At 47.9% G+C, this 16,437-nt stretch overlaps 1 protein-coding gene, 6 non-coding genes and 1 pseudogene across 11 annotated transcripts; 3 read left to right on the top strand and 5 right to left on the bottom strand.

The window, feature by feature from the left end:
• The first annotated feature begins 53 nt into the window (after positions 1-53).
• TRNAS-CGA lies at positions 54-135 on the top strand. The gene has a single exon. It is a non-coding gene; the product is annotated as a tRNA-Ser (tRNA).
• Positions 136-394: 259 nt separating this feature from the next.
• On the bottom strand, positions 395-1,156 carry LOC105291242 (annotated as a pseudogene).
• A 7,708-nt stretch (positions 1,157-8,864) lies between these two features.
• Positions 8,865-14,985, top strand: HES7 (hes family bHLH transcription factor 7). 5 transcript variants are annotated; one of them, XM_011358908.2, is made up of 6 exons: positions 9,871-10,032; positions 10,441-10,507; positions 10,842-11,611; positions 12,476-12,571; positions 13,145-13,232; positions 13,550-14,985. In XM_011358908.2, exons 3-6 carry the CDS (start codon positions 11,570-11,572, stop codon positions 13,999-14,001), a joined length of 678 nt encoding a protein of 225 aa, XP_011357210.1. In that variant the 5' UTR covers positions 9,871-10,032; positions 10,441-10,507; positions 10,842-11,569; the 3' UTR covers positions 14,002-14,985. The 5 variants fall into 5 exon arrangements, with proteins under 5 accessions (XP_023385685.1, XP_011357210.1, XP_023385686.1 ...); XM_023529918.1 differs by having other exon boundaries at positions 10,441-10,659; XM_023529917.1 differs by lacking the exons at positions 9,871-10,032; positions 10,842-11,611 and adding an exon at positions 8,865-9,346 and having other exon boundaries at positions 13,550-14,292.
• TRNAG-GCC lies at positions 9,715-9,785 on the bottom strand. Its single transcript has one exon. It is a non-coding gene; the product is annotated as a tRNA-Gly (tRNA).
• On the bottom strand, positions 14,557-14,643 carry TRNAR-UCU. The gene is given in 2 exon segments: positions 14,557-14,592; positions 14,607-14,643. It is a non-coding gene; the product is annotated as a tRNA-Arg (tRNA).
• A 164-nt stretch (positions 14,986-15,149) lies between the features above and the next one.
• On the top strand, positions 15,150-15,231 carry TRNAL-UAG. The gene has a single exon. It is a non-coding gene; the product is annotated as a tRNA-Leu (tRNA).
• A 442-nt stretch (positions 15,232-15,673) lies between these two features.
• Positions 15,674-15,745, bottom strand: TRNAQ-CUG. The gene has a single exon. It is a non-coding gene; the product is annotated as a tRNA-Gln (tRNA).
• A 548-nt stretch (positions 15,746-16,293) lies between these two features.
• Positions 16,294-16,366, bottom strand: TRNAK-UUU. The gene has a single exon. It is a non-coding gene; the product is annotated as a tRNA-Lys (tRNA).
• Between the last annotated feature and the right edge of the window lie 71 nt (positions 16,367-16,437).

The following is a 16,437-nucleotide window of genomic DNA, read 5'->3' as shown; positions in this document are numbered from 1 at the left end:
GGCAGGCATTATTCATAGGCAGCTATAGTTGCACAGGCCCCAACTTGCACGTGGCTGTGATGGCCGAGTGGTTAAGGCGTTGGACTCGAAATCCAATGGGGTCTTCCCGCGCAGGTTCGAATCCTGCTCACAGCGTTCGCGCTTTTGAATGTAGGTATCAGAAATAGTGTTTTTCTCTTGCTTTCTTCTCTTGGAAAAGATCCCTTATTTAGTCTGGGATTCTCACTCAGGTCGGCCATGGCACCCCTCCGCGAGCGCCCTCTTGCGGGCCTCAAACTCAACCTATACCTCGGAAAGCTGTGACCTGCAGAAGCCTTCCTGCTCACAAAATCAACACACAATTTTTAGTGCATCTTTAAAATACCACAAATAAGTCTAAGGAATCATGCAACATCTTGCCGTTTCGGTAGCTGATCAACTTAGACCTATTCATCATCCTGCTGAATTGTTCCTTTTCCAGAAACAAATACTATCCAAATTTTTCTGATATCCTAGTTTTTAACTGTTGTGGCTTGTAGAATCAAAGCAGCTGAATTTGATACAAGCTCAATGTCGTTTCCTTCAAGAATTAACTCATCTTTTTGGGCTCGAAATACTGAACAAGCGATACCTGACCTCATCCGAACCCTGAGGATGTATTTTTCACCCAAGAAATTTCAAATTTCAAAAAGAGAACCATTCTCCTGAAAAACAATGAGAAATGAGCATACACAGACCTCATCTTGTAACGGAACCCCAATGGAACACCCTTGATCATGTTCTGTACACGACTACAGATAGTGAGAACAGTAGCCAGTTCCTTTCTAGTTCCCCATTTGTCAACCTGGAGCCTCTTCTGTTTCTTTCCAAGGAGACTGAGTTCTACATTGGTGTGATTGAAGTCCCTCTGCAGGGTACCCTGGGGCCCTTCATAATTACTGTGTGTCCCTTCAACGTGATATCCACATTTGCTGGAATGTCGACAGTCTGATTGCTGAGAATTGTCTTCATCCTTGCAGTGGATGCAGCAAAGAGCCCTTGCTTAAGGCTTGTAACTGCCAATTTGAATTCTTAACTTCACCTCACTCAGGTGATTCCTCAGTGCTGTTTGACTACCATATTACATTTCCTTAATCCATTGGCCTGCAGTTCTTCTATACTATTTCATTCCTTCTCCCTTCTTTACCTCAAACCACAAATCCCTGTGTTCTCCATCAGCTTTACTTCATTTCACAGAGAATAAGGCATTCTGAAGAGATTTTTCCATTGATATCCACACTTACACCTACCTACCAACCTACCTACCTACCTACCTGACTGTGTCCACATACTCTTCCTTTCCCTCATTACTGTAGATGAACCCTTCCACCTAAAGCCTACACTTACTAGAGCTCCCATTCCCTCAGGCAGCCCATGAGGGCTCAAGGACATTGTTCTCGTTCCCATACCATCAAAATTTCCCCCTCTAACTGGATTATTTCCACCAGCCAACAAACATTCTGAAATGCATTCCAATTTAGAACAATCAAAACAACAAAAGCTATCTTGACCCCATGCCCCCCTCCAGTTACCATTCCATTTCTCTGTTTTCCTCTTCTGCAAAACAAGTTATACCCACTAACTCCAATTCCATCTTCCCATTCTCCTTTGAACCTTCTCTAATCAGGTGCCATGACATTGCTAAATTCATCGATCACTACTTAGCTGCAGTTGCTTACTCTCCCCTCTTAGAAACACTTTGCTCGCCTTCTAGGACACCGCACTCTTTTGATACTTCTATGTCATTAGCAGTTCATTCACAGACTCCTTTGCTGGCTCATCGTCTTCTGGATCTCACTGCGGGAGTGTTTTCAAGGCTCAATTTTCCAAATTCTTCTCTATCTGTACTCCTTTAGTTATTTCTAGTCTCAGGGCTTTATATATCAACGAATAATATATTAATACATCCCAAATTTTCATCTCCAGCTCCAGAACTCTTCCCTGAATTATAGATGCTTATATCCTATTGCCTACATGTCATTTCCACTTGGATATTTAATAGGCAATCACAAACTTAAAATGTCCATACCAAACTCCTGGTTCTTCCCAGAACCTGCTTCACCTGTAATTCTTCTATCTCAGTTAATGGAAATTCTATTTTTTCAGTTGGTCCTAAAAACCCTAGGACAATCTTTGATTTGTCTCTCACGCAGTACACATTGAACCAGTCTGCAATTTCTTATTTAAAATACGTAAAAAAAAAAAAAAAAAAAATTGACTACTTGTCACTATTTCACCATTTCACCCTGGTCCAAGCCACCCTTATTTTTCACACAGATAATTGCAATAGCCCCTAAATTATTTCCTTGCTTCTGCTCTTGTTCCTTGTTTCCTTACAGTCTACTCTGAACACACTGGGCAAAGTGATCCTTTTTAAAAATAAATCAGACTATGTCATTCCTCTACTCCTTCAATGGAGTATCAATATGAATTCTTGGTTTTTAATGTGTATAGATATAGAAATAAATGTATGCACATACACAACGTATACACATACATATACTTTCTAGGTATGATACACAAGTCATGATAAGTACACCAAGTGTCCAGATCTTAGTTACTAAGTATCATTTCCTGCTAAAATGAACCAGGGCTCCTTGGAAATAAGGCTAATTCCAGGGCTACAGCTGGGGAATTACAAAATGGTCTTGAAACATTTTGTTGCATTAGAAAGTAAAGAGGTGATCAAAGAATATTGGGTATATATCAAAAAGAAACAGTAACTAGAGGCTGCAGCCGGCCAAAAGGGTTCTCATTGGCTAAATCTGGGACAATTTGAGCATTAAATAAATAATGATCGTGGTGGATTATAACTCATTGAATCAAGTAAGAATCCAAAGTTCAAATCAGTATAAATAAATGAGAGGAAAAGCAAAAGCTCTGTTTATAGTAAACTGCCAACTAATAAATATAGGAGTATTGCAGTTAAAAATCATCAATGGACACTAAACTAATGGGTAAATTTTTGATGAGATAGTAAAGAATCTCAAAGTATCTTCTCACAAATTATTAATTATTGCTAAGAGGAAATAATAACTTTACAGTGGAGAACTCTGGTGGACACCATTTTAACCATGTCAGTAACCATGACTTTGACATGGTTAAAATTGACATGGGTCTTCTGATGTGATGCAATGAGAAGGACACATCACTTCTGTGGTGACATTCCTTACAAAAATGCATAACCTGAATAATTTGATTCTACCCATGGAGAAACATCTGACAATCCAAACTGAAGGACGTTCTACAAAATAACGATCCTGAACTCTTCAAAACTGTGAAGATCAAGAACAACAAAGATTCTTCCAGATTAGAATTTAATAACTAAACTATCAATTAAATTAAGGAAAGACATTTTTCAGACATACGATGTTAAAAAAGAAAACAAAACAAAAAACCCCATCCATTCCTTCTCAAAGCAGACTAGAGATTGCACTGCACCAAAACAGAGGAAGTAAGCCAAGAGGACATGAATGACAAGAAACCCAGGGTCCAACGCAAAAAAGACCTGAAGGGAATTCTCAAGATGATGATAAAGTCCCAGGAGCTGTGTAGCAAAGATGGCGAAACCAGTCCAGGTTGGAGGAGTAAGAGTGCTCCAGAAGGAAGACTCTTTAAAAAAATTTTTTTTTAAAGCTGAAATTGATGGATTACGTGACCTGTTTGCTCACACTGGAGAGTTTAAATTGAGTTTGGGTAAAGAATTAATAATACATCATAGAAAACTTAAACCAAAAAAATAAAGCAATTATTAACTCTAAAAAAAATAAAATTGCACAATAAAGGTGACTCAAATTTAAAAATATTTACCTTACCATAATAATAAAACACTAAATGTTTGTTTAACTAAAAATTACAGAACACCTGAAACAAATACAATATTATATATTAGCTATATTTTAATAAAAATATTTTTAAAAATTACAATTACAGAACTGGAAGAATGAAGGAGAAATAAAAACACCTGTGAACAGAGGTCTGGAGGAACAGAGTAGAAAGCCAGTAAAAGTGTCTGAACTGGGGGAAAGGAGATCAAGTAGACATGTATGTTATTCAGAAGTATGAAGTATAGATGTAAATGGTAGAACGAACAACTATGAGCTGTCAAGTAGCCACTGAGAAGTAGGAATCAGGGTTGTGGAATGGGAAGACAACTAGAAAAAACCTAGGAAAACTAAGTAGAAGCCATATGGAAAAAGAAAAAGAATCAGAAGCAACATTTTCAATAAGGGCAAAAGTGGGTGTGGAGTCGAAAAATGGCTAAATAGGAGATGAAGCACAATGGAAGGCTGGGAAGTCACGAGATAATGGACCCATCTCCAGAATTTGGACATCCTAGAAAGCATGCATAATCAGTTCACACATGAGCCAAGTAAATACTAATCTTTTTCTATTCTTCACAGCCACTGTCTTTGTCCCACCCCCACTCCTTTCCCCACTCCTTTCCAAGCTATCAAAGCACCCTGTTTTGTTATTTCACTTAGACCTAAGTTTATAGAATACCTTCGCATGTTCCAAAGTTACTCACTTGCTAATCAATATTCTATTGTTCTAAAGTAAATAATTTCTCCTTGTTTGAAGAAAATCATCTGATTAAAATAATACTCTTTAAATGCTAAAAAATAAAAAAAAATTAAAAAGATTTTTCCAGATTAAATGAGGCTAAAGAGACATAAAAGTTATATGCAACATGTGATCCTGGACTGGGAATAAAGACCTATAAAGGACATCATTGAAACATTTGAGGAAATTTGAATATGGACTAGGGATTAAATAATAGTATAATGTTAATTTTAATATCCTGATATTAATAATTGTACTATTATGTATCATTATGCTACAAATGTCCTTGTGCTTAGGAAATACATACTGAGTAACTAGGAGCAGAAGGGCCTGATGTTCCCAAATGGCAAATGTAAACAATTAATGGACTTGGGGGGGAAAGTATGCAGTTCCTTGTATTATTCTTGTAACTTCCCTGAAAGTGTGAAAAAATTAAAAGTGCCAAAAACTAAAATGAAAGAGCAAAGGGAAAAAAAAATCTTCCAATGGCTTCTCATCTCACTCAAAAATGAGTGAATCCTGACAAAGTCCTTGCAGTGGACTAGGTGGTCCTACATTTTCAAGCTCCAATCTCACCACCTACAACTCCTGTGCTGGCTACCTCCACCCCAGCACTGCCCACTCAAGCCCTTGCTGCTCTTTTCCTCAGACAGGCCAGGCATGCTGCCCCTCAGGGCCTTTCTTCCAGTTAGTCCCTCTGCCTGGAGTGTTCTTCCTCCAGGCTTCCCTGTAGCTTGCACCATCACCTCTTACATTTCACCTTCTTAATGAGTCCTTCCCTAATCATACCATCTAAAATTACAGTTCCCACTTTCCACTTCCCTGCTTCACATTTCTCCATAACATTTATCATCATTTAACAAATGATAAGTTTTGTATAATGTTCATTTGACTGTTTTTCCCACAAGAAGTGTATGATTTATAAGAGCAAGAAATATTGTCTGTTTTGTTTTGGGATATACAGAGGACTTTTACCTGATTCTTCCCTTGGCCCAGGGGTCTGGTCTTCCTACTTCCCAACCCCCAAACCCCCAGGATCCAACCCTCCAGGCACTTCCCCTACCCAGGACCCAGGGGGTCCCAGTAAACCGCCTTCCCTTTGAAGAACAAAGAGGGAGGAGTTGAGCCTTGGAACCCAAGCTTGGGGAGACATCACAGCAGGGGAGAGGAAGCTCAGACAACTGGACCAGCTGTGTTGTCTCAGTTCCTTCCCAGCCCCCTGCCTCCCTAAGGGCTCCGCACGTGTGGGACACGAGTTCCCGAGTTCCCGTCCCTCGAGCCCAGACACAGCCTAGTGTTGAAAGCATGGCTAGGAAGAGGCTGGAAACCCAGACTTTCATACACACACTATGTACGCAGACATGCACACAGGTCCACACTGACACAGAGGCATGCCAACCACACAGAGACCCGATCTGATACCCCAGAAACGCTGGGGGAGGGGGATGTTCTCACAATCACATCTGCACAAAAGCAGTGGCTGGAGAAAATCACCCAGCCTAACAATTGGTCTCAGGTTTAGGAAGTATTTTTAAAGAAAATAATATAAAATTAGGAACAGAAAGTAATATTTAGAGTGAAACAAGGGATCACAACAACTTACAAATCGAAAAAACTGGCAAATGCCACAAATGCCACAGAGTCCAGAAAAATAACTCATTTGTATTAATTAACTGCCTGTGCACCTCTATAATATCTTTTACAAATTAGCCACTGGCTCTCTATATTTCAAATCTTGTTTCTCCTCTACTATCCATGTACTTACAGTGACAGGAGCCACTGGACACATTCATATCACATGTGCCCTCTGGCTTTGCACAAAGCTTGGTGAGTGGGCACCACATGATAGTATTCCTGGAAGCCATTCCTACACTAAAATAGCTAGGCTAACTTAACCACTGGGAACTATATCAGCATATCCCATGAAACTTTAAATTTTATGTCTCTCCAAATCACTTTCTCCATAACCAGATCTCCCAAAATGGTCACAACCACACCACCACCAGGGGGAAGGTATGACAGAGGGAAAGCAAAGTGGAAAGTGACAGTGGCCTTTACCATTTACAGTTAAAATATTTTACATTTGCAAATTTTACAGAAGCATATATGGCTGTGTGAAGGTGTTGCTAGGACCCTCCCAGGGGCCTAAGTGAGGAGTCCTGAAGCATGAACTTCATTAGCTTCATGGTGATTTGGCCTCTGAACTTGAAATGTTTTATCCCACATCTCAAATGGACTCTCAGCCTGCCTAGAAATCCTATTCTCCTAGCCTAGGTTTGTTTTTCTACTCTCAGAAATGAACATTTCACACCTTCTTTCTCATACAATCTGTAGCTCTCTCCTCTCCAGCAATGAGCTTGATTTATTCTTCGAGAAAATGAAAGAAATCTAGACAATTTGCTTCATCTTTTCTCTAACCCAACTGACCCACGTCCTCTGTCTCTCCCATCTCCCTATGCTTGAAGAGCCTTCCCTACAAGCTGAGATTGATTTCTCTACCTGGTGGAGGTGAAGTCTTCCCACTTCATTCCCGCCCTCCCCCAACCCCCCAGATTTTGTGGTCTTGGTTATTCCCATGAGCATCAAACCAGTTCTAGCACCCCTCATCTCTTGTGCTCCTACATGCCACACTGTTCTGCTCACCATTTATAGCAAAACTTGATGGAGTTGTGTATAAGCCACTGTCTGCATACATTCACATCCTATTTTAACCTCAACCCACTCAGTGAGACTGCACATAGTCACTCCCCGCAACCCAGGTCATCTGCGACTTCCAAGATGCTAAACTGAATAGTTGCTTCTCTCTTCTTACTTGACCTCCCAGCAATTTCTCTAGAGCTTACTGCCCTTTCCTTCTTCATACACTCTCTTTTCTTGGTTTCCAGAACACCTCACTCCCCTGGCTTTTCTGCTACCTCTCTGATCACTCTAGATCCCTTTGACAATTTTTCCTTCTCAACTTGACCTTGTGTTAGGGTGCCCTAGGGCTCCTTGCTCAGTCTCTTTTCTCTCTATCCTCTCTCCCATCCTTAGTCTTATAGCATTAAACACCATCTATCTTTCAATGACTCCCCTATATTTACCCTCCAGCTCTGACCCTGGCCTACCTGGGTAAGATGTCTAAGGGAATCTCCACTAACCTGACTAAAGTATAATGCTTGATTGCTCTCCCCAAACCCTTTTTGTACCCTCCCCCTTTCCATCTCAAGAAAAGGCACCACCGACTCCTGGGTTACTTAAGCCAAAAACCTAGTTCACTTTCCCTCTCCACTTCAGTACAAGCTACCATCATGTCTTGCCTAAATGACTACTCCAGCAAGCTAGATGATGTTCCTGCTTCCATCCTTCACACAGCAGCCAAAGTGTTAATTTAAAGCATAGGTTAGTGAACATAACTTTCCTATTAAAACTCTCCACTGGCTTCCAGTTGCACTTAGACTAAAATCCAAACTCCTTCAGGAGCCTCAAAGCCCCGATGTGAAGGGCCATACCTGACTCTCCATTTTTATCTCTATCGCGCTCCAAATTCTCTGTCTAAGGGACACTGGCCCTCTTTCTCTAGCTCCCACCAGCAAAGCCTGTTCCTGCCTCAGAGCCTTTGCACTTGCTGTTCTTTTTGTTTGAACTCATGGCTGGCTGCTCTGGGCTGAAATATCACCTCCTGATAGAGGATGTCTCTGACAGGCCAGAGTAAAGTAACACTTCACTCTCAAGTCGTTGTGGTGCCGGGTTGTTCCTGACCTCGCCCCCCGTCTTATAACCGTTTGAACTTATATTATTTTCTGCTTTCTTAGTTATTGTGTCTCTCCCGCCCAAACCCAATGTACCCTCAAAGCCTAACCATACTGAGCACACAGGAGGCACTCTGTAAATATCCGCTGAGTGGATAAATACAGCGACTGTGCGCACAGATATACAGATGCCCAAATTGCTGTACATTTTCCTTCTGGAGGTAAACTGTTCCCGCTTAGAGGAGACAGCATTCCCAGTCATCGACACAATCGTGAGATAGGAAAGACCCAGACCTAGCCCAGGTGAAACAGACAGTCTGAAAGAGACAGGAGACAAAAATCAGAGATGCAGAAACACACCCCGGGCGACTTCTAGAGAGTGACCGAGGTAGATCAAGATATCAAGACCGAGACCCAGACGCAGCGAACCTAAGACCTGGGCCTGCAGAAGCCCGGACAGCAGCAAGAGACAGTGCCGTAAGGAGCGGGGCGAGGGAGGCCTAACGCGCCCCGTGGAAGACCGCTGAAAACCTGTGCGGCAAGCGGGGGAGCCCAGATGCCCCCGACGCCGCTCACAAGTGGCCGCGGCAGCTGGTGGGTGCGCCCCGCCGCCCGCCGGCCGGACGCGTGCGGGATCAAAGCGGCCGTGAAGGGGCGGGCAGGGAGGTGACAGGAACCTGGAGATGTGAGCGAGCTTCCTAGGGGATGGGAGGAACGTGAGAGAGCAAAGTGCCGCGAGGCGACAGAGACCCAGAGAAATCCTAGAGACCTGTAGACACCCAGAGACAACCAGAGACCGAGACACAGACGCAGAGAGAAACGGAGAGGCCGGAGAGATCTGGAGTCAGAGATACAGAGACTACAAAAGACCCAAAGAGACCAATGCAGAAGTTGCTAAGAGATCTGGAAAGAACATGAATGATACAGACACAGAGACACCAAGAGGAATGCAGAGACGCAGAAAGACCGCGAGACAGAAAAGGCCGAGGTCCCTGGACTTGGGAAAAGAAAGCGCGCTTCAGAGGGAATAAGAGGTAAGACAGAGAGCAAGGCAGAGAAATGGAAAGAAGAGCAAAGGAGTCAGAGCACTTGGGGCGGAGACCTAGCCCCGCCCCGCAGAGGGCCAAGAGGACCCCCGGGGTAGGAATCCGAGCGCGGCGTCCTTTCTCAGGGTCACGCCTGCGGAGGTGCGGGGCCGAGAGCAGAGGGCGGGGTGGGGAAGGCGGCAGGACTCCCAGGCTGGGAGGATGGGCTAGGGAGGATGTATGGACTTAAGGTCTCGATCCAAAGCCTCCAACTCTGCGATAGAGTAAAAAAGTTAAAAGTTAAATACCTCGTGGAAACGTTAAAGAGCTCAGATACCTCAAGAGACTCTTTTGGGGGGAATAAAAACGAAGCGTGTTGCATTGGCCGGGAATCGAACCCGGGCCTCCCGCGTGGCAGGCGAGAATTCTACCACTGAACCACCAATGCATGTGGTAAGTGGCGCGCGGTGACTCTACCAGAGCTTGTAAGAGGCTCAAGCCCCCACTGTCAAGCCGACTTTGTAGGCAAGAGGCCGGGCGAAGGAGTGGCCCCGAGTAGCTGAAGTGGGTGGAGCACCAAGGCATCCTTCCTCTATCTGGGATCCGGCCATCCGACCATAAAGTCGCCCCATATGGCAAGGGGCGGCCCCACACCCGGGTGCGAACAGCCCGGGGCCCCCAAGCCTCGCGTGCAGGTGAGAAAAACTCAGCCTGAGCCTAGGTTCCCAAGGGAGGGGGGCAGTGGGGGTTGCTGGGGCCACACATTTGCACTCCCATTTGGCCCAGATAGAGGGAGGTGGGATATGCTGAGGGCCCTGAACCCAAATGGGAGCACCCATCCGAAGGTCTGTGTCCGTTCGGGCTCGGGCCTTGGCAAGGCAGGCTTCGGGGCCGGGGGGTGTTGCGGGGGAGGGGGGAGAGAGAGAGTGAGAGAGGAGAGAGGAGAGAAAGTGTGGAGGGGCACTGGGTAGGCCAGGAGTAACCCCATCCGTCTCCGACTCCGCACCTATCGTCGGACTCGTTCTGCAATCTTGTCTTTACGTCTTCTTGCCCCTGGTTCCCTTGCAGTACCACCTGCTAAATCTCTGATTTTATCTTCTCAGGCATTTTGTCCTGAAGTCTCCGAGTGTTCACGCATCATCCTGCAGAGGGTCATGGTCTTGGTTTGAGGTGGGTGTTTATCCGTTTTTGTCCCTTTAAGAAAACTTCCTGCTTCCTGCTCCTCTACAGTTACGAGGGATCTCTGGGAGCAAGCAAAGCGAGCACACTTGTGTCAGGTGTCCTGGCAGCCTGAATCTCCTATTGTTTTGATTCAAATACTTGTAAGTGAAAGATCTCTCCACCTCCTACCCGTGCTTCAAAGCTTTGCTTCCTCTTCCTTGAGGTTTCCCTCCCGCCCCCACCCCCACCAGTCCAGCCATCCTTCAGGATGATCCTTTTCCTGAGCACGTACTGTACTCTGATTCTATAATAACTGCTTGATAACACATCGTTTTTTCACTAGATCCTGCAGGGATGAGCTGAGCCTCTAGCGCAAATCTCAGTATAGACGGTACAAGCCTAGACCAGTGCCCAGTGATCACAAGCGCGAGTGACTAACGCTTCTCCGGCTCCTGGTGTGGACCGAGTCCCTTTCCTTGTTGGAGGAATTGAATGTAACTGCCTTAGATAGAACAGAGCTTCTCTTCTACCTCCAGACAGAGCCTCAGTTGAATCAGACAGTTTCACCTCGCTCACTCAGGTCGCTTTCTATCTCAAGTAGGAGGTGAACTTTGGGGGAAGAGGTATAAGCTCCAGCCTGGGGGCTAAGGGGTGCTAACTTTTATTTTATGGTGAGTGGGGTACAGTGACCTCCCAAGAAAGTTGCGATTGGGAGGCGGAGAATTCTGAACTTCACTCCTGAGTTCTGTCCCCAGATTCCTCAAACTCCCTCTCCCCCTCTAATAACCTCCTCCTTTCAACTGGGACCCGCCTCATTATACAGCCTTATGGTCCTTAAACCAGCTGGTGCTACACTGACCCCTCATTTCCCACACTCCCAGGCCAGTTCCACTCCTTCTTCTCCTCCTTGCGCTCCTCCCCTTTCCGGATGCCTCGTGCCCAGGGCCGCGCCGGGCGGGATCTGGGTGCCTAAGGGGGCGGGTCCGGGTCCCCCCATCACACCTAGGAGCCTGAGTGATATAAGGCACAACCCGAGCAGAAACTCGGTCTACACTAGGGTCCGGAGGAGCGATGGTCACTCGGGATCGAGCCGAGAATAGGGACGGCCCCAAGGTGAGAGGCGAGAGAAGAGGGAGCAGAGGTCCCTGGGCCTGGGAAGAGGCTGGAGACGCTGGGCTGGAAGGGGGAGAATTGAGTGGGGGACAAAAGGAGCCAGGAGCTGGGGAGGAAGTTGCAAACTATGAAGAAGGGGACGGGGTCAGAGCAGGACCTGAGTGGGCGGCAGAAGTAGAGGTCTGGGGTTTGGGTAATGGGAGTTGGCACCTTGCGGCCTGGGGGGCGTGGGAGGGGGCTGGAATTTGAGTGAAATAAGCAAGGGAAGAGCAGAGCTAAGGGAGGAGGATGGAAACAAAAAGCGGAGACATGCATTTGCTCCACGCGGGCTGGCCCAATGGGCATTGGTTCCAGAGGCCCAAGACCGGGTGGAAGATTTTAGAACCAGTTGAGAACAGTGACAGCTTAGACGGGTTAGAGGGAGAAGAGGAGGCGCGGTCGCGCTGGGTATCTCCCTTTTTACACTCAGGGCCGCCAGCTCTGAGTCCGGCACCTTGCGGCCCACGTGTCTGGGCTCAAAGAGGGCCCCCAAAGTTCTCCACTGAGACAGAGAGTCTGCACGAGACGGAGACGTAGAGAGAAAAGAGATGGAGAAGGAGAGACACAGAGTGGGGAGGAGGGAGGACAAGACTGAGAGAGGAGAATGCAGAAGACCCGGGAGAGAGAGGAGGCGAGCTACAGAAATTGACCCTAGGGGCACTGGGAGGGGGAGCGGAGAGGGATCGAATGGGCTCGGCCCTAGGCTCTCAGGGGTCCTGGGAAGGGGTGGAGGCGGGCCTATCCCAGCGGCGGGATCCTGATGCCCGCGCGGCCGCGCTGAGTCTTGGTCCGGTCGGCCCGCTCTTCCTTTCCTGCTGGTCCCAGATGCTGAAACCGCTTGTGGAGAAGCGGCGTCGGGACCGCATCAACCGCAGCCTGGAAGAGCTGAGGCTGCTGCTCCTGGAACGAACCCGTGACCAGGTCAGTCCTTCTGCCATCCCCGGAACCCCCAAGCACTCCATTCTACAGTCCCAGGGCTTCCCACTTGGGTGGGAACACATCCTCCATTGGCGACCCTGGCCCCAAGGCATCCTGACCTGAGTCCCGTCCTTGGAATCCCATCCCAGACCCCCTCTTGCTCTCAGAACGCGATCTTCGTGGCCACCCTTCGGGTCTGTAAGTTTCACACCCGGCTTTGTAAATTTCACTCCCGGGTAGGTCAGTTTCAACCTTTGAGTCTAAATTCTTCCTCCTCTCCCCACCCCACCCCAACCCCGAACGGCCAGCAGTATGGTTAATTTCACTCATGGGGTTTGCTATTTCAATGAGGGGTTGGCATCATCTCCTCGGATTGGACAGTTTCGTGTCCGGGTGGTCGAGGACCGTTCTTGGTCGTCTCCACTCCGCATTCGGTAGCGCGCTCGGTGGTCAGAGCGCAAACGTGATCCGGGGGCATCCCCAGCTCCCGCATCCCCCCTCCCTTCTTCCCCCTGCCACTTTCCCCCCTCTCTACCCACCCCTCTCTGTCTTTGCGCCCTCCCCTCCTGTCTGTAGAACCTCCGGAACCCGAAGTTGGAGAAGGCAGAGATACTGGAGTTCGCCGTGGGCTACTTGAGGGAACGAAGCCGGGTGGAGCCCCCGGGTACAGCGCGGGGGTGGGGCAGCTGAGGGAGGGAGGGGGGATTCACCCAGGCCGGGGCCGGGGTAGGTGGGGTGGACCCTGCGGTGGACGGTGGGCTTGGGGAGCGGCAGGCTCTGCTCCGAGGCGAGGTTAATAACACCCGCGCGTGTCTGTCTCTGTCTCCCTCATTTTCTCCCTCTCTGCGTCCATCTGGCTTTCTGCTTCTGTCTGTGCGCCTGTCCGGCCTTGGTATCTCCGCGCCCCGCCCCTTCCCTTACCCCTGTTGGGCCCCTGCCCTCCTGTCTTCCCGCCGGCCTCACCCTCCACCGCGGCTCCAGGGGTTCCCCGGTCCCCAGCCCAGGACGCCGAGGCGCTCGCCAGCTGCTACTTGTCCGGCTTTCGCGAGTGCCTGCTTCGCCTGGCGGCCTTCGCGCACGACGCCAGCCCGGCGGCCCGTGCCCAGCTCTTTTCCGCTCTGCACGGCTACCTGCGCCCCAAGCCGCCCCGGCCGGAACCGGTAGATCCGAGGCCCCAAGCGTCGCGCCCACCGCTGGACCCCGCCGCCCCGCCGCCTGGCCCCGCGCTGCACCAGCGCCCCCCAGTGCATCAGGGCACCCCTAGTCCTCGCTGCGCCTGGTCCCCGTCCCCTTGCTCTCCCCGCGTCGGGGATTCCGGCGAGCCGGCGCCCCTCACCGGACTGCTGCCGCCGCCACCGCCGCCTCACAGACAAGACGGGGCTCCCAAGGCCCCGCCGCCCCCACCGCCCGCTTTCTGGAGACCTTGGCCCTAAGCTTTGGGGGGTGGGGGCGGGGGCTGGGGGTAGGGTAGAGACTCCAGCCTGAGGGCAGCAGAGGGACCCGGGCGTCAGGGCGAGGAGGTGTTGGGGAGGGCGGCGGGGCGCGCGGGCGGAGCGCGCGGGTGAGATGTGGTCTATATTAGAGTATCTATATAAATATATATTTCCCTGGTTCCTGTCCCTTTTCCCTGCCCCCATTGCGTCTAGGATTGTACCCTCTCTACCCCTGGCCTAGCGCCAGTCCTTTCTCGAGTCCCTAGTGCATGGAATAAAGTGGTTATTAAATCCCGGTGTGTCCCCGAGCCAGGGGCCTGCCTTTATCTCGGCGTCCACGCCCATTTTCCCTCCCCTTCTGTCTCCCGCCCCCCAGTCCTGCTCTCCATGGCCCAAGCCTCGGGGCAGACAGGTAAGTAAAGAAGCAGCGGAGACTGAGGTTGGAACTGAAAACTGGTGGAAAACACAGAGATAGGGTAGAGGGAGAAGGAATGGGAGCCTGTAAGAAAAAGCCGGATAAAAAGGAAAGGGCGGGGGGCAAAGTTTAAATAAAACCGACTCTGGTGGGATTCGAACCCACAACCTTTGAATCGCTCTCTCGTCACTAGAAGTCCAATGCGCTATCCATTGCGCCACAGAGCCACCTGGCGGGCGGAGGCATCTGACGGCTTACGGGTACTAGCATGGGAAAAAAGGGGTGGGAGAGGGGTGGAGAAGTGGGAAGGGGAGTGAGGGAATTGGGCGGGCGTGCCAAGAGTGCGTGGTTTGGATTTCAGAGGCCTGCCTCACAGAGGTAGCGGGCAGGTGAACCAGGTGGGAGTGCGGGCGCTCATGGGTATACGAAACAGGGAGAGAGTAACCGAATATGAGCGAAAGGGCGAGTACAGAGCTCCGGCTGCCCGCTTGGGAGATGTTTCCAGCCCAGGTGCACCTTCCTCCCAAATGTTGCCCCACCCATCCAAATAAACTCGTTCGTTGTAAATTTCTGTGTCGCTATTTTATTTTGTCTGTTTGCTTTGCCGTCAGTTGGTCCACAATCCTAAGTCTCGATGGTTTCTAAAGAAGACCAACTTAATACAACCTTCCCCTATCTTACCTCTTTCCTCTACTATCTTAGGAGGACTGTGGAGAAAGTGCTTTTTCACGCAGGTAGCGTGGCCGAGCGGTCTAAGGCGCTGGATTTAGGCTCCAGTCTCTTCGGAGGCGTGGGTTCGAATCCCACCGCTGCCAGACCAGAGTTTTTCTCGTTATCTACGCACCCTGTAAAAATTCATAAAGAGACCTTTTAAAATATTTCGTTTTATGAGAACTGCTGTTACGGGTCTCACCACTGTCTTCCCTCTGGTACTCCAGAGAAATCCTAGGTCTGCATCCTATCCACAATCCAAGACTTAATGGAAACTGCCGAAGTACTCATTTCTTAACTGATCTCCATTTAACACGTCCTCAAATAATATTCTTATCTCTCAAATTTTGCGCGATATGTTGTATATTTAAATGATTTACTGTGTGTTCTCTGAGTGATACAAGCTCCAATTACCTAGTCTGCGAAGTTCAAAAAATAGCGCCCTAGTTTGCTTTTCTTTTCACATCTTCTCGGATCATAAGAGAACCTTATATATGAAAATAATTTATAATAGAACATACTAATTAATATTCAGTGAAAAGAAGAAGGTTCCACCGAGATTTGAACTCGGATCGCTGGATTCAGAGTCCAGAGTGCTAACCATTACACCATGGAACCCAACTCCCAAATTATCTCTGAAACTTTATATACTATCGAACTTCCTGTTTTGTGTGTCTTCATACTGTATCGTTCACAGAAGAAAAATTGCTGTCGGATAAGGGAAACACCGCTGTCGAGCACTTGAAATAGAAATCGAGATATAGTCTAAGTGTAAAATAAACACCATACGTAGAAGACAGTACAAAAAAAATTGTTAAAATTTCATTAACACTTTAAAACAATTGATTATATATTAACATGCTAAGATTTCGGATATATTGGGTTAAAAAATATATTTTTGACATTAATTTCGACTTTTGATTTTTACTGTTTGTAACGAGGCTACTAGAAAATTTAAATTAGCATATATGGCTTGCATACGTACTGCTCTCTACTTCCCTTCTACGTATTCGTTCTGCGTTCTAAAACCTTGACGCACTTTGTAAAACTTTCTATTAAAACCAAGTAATAGTATACTTGTTATTCTCCTTTGTTTTGTTCGAAGGAATACTAATATTAATTGCACTCAAAAGCAAATAGCCATGTTCAGATTGGAAAAAGTGTGACGCCCGAACAGGGACTTGAACCCTGGACCCTCAGATTAAAAGTCTGATGCTCTACCGACTGAGCTATCCGGGCTCCTGCACACACGTTCCTATCTAATCTTTAAGAGTGTTGCTTTTGCGAAATTCCAGGCTAGCAGAACAGCC

The sequence above is a fragment of the Pteropus vampyrus genome, unplaced genomic scaffold (assembly GCF_000151845.1).
Source record: "Pteropus vampyrus isolate Shadow unplaced genomic scaffold, Pvam_2.0 Scaffold44, whole genome shotgun sequence".
NCBI classification, from domain to species: Eukaryota; Metazoa; Chordata; class Mammalia; order Chiroptera; family Pteropodidae; genus Pteropus; species Pteropus vampyrus.
The sequence above is the reverse complement of the archived record's forward strand: the minus strand, read 5'-3'. Positions and strand labels throughout refer to the sequence as shown.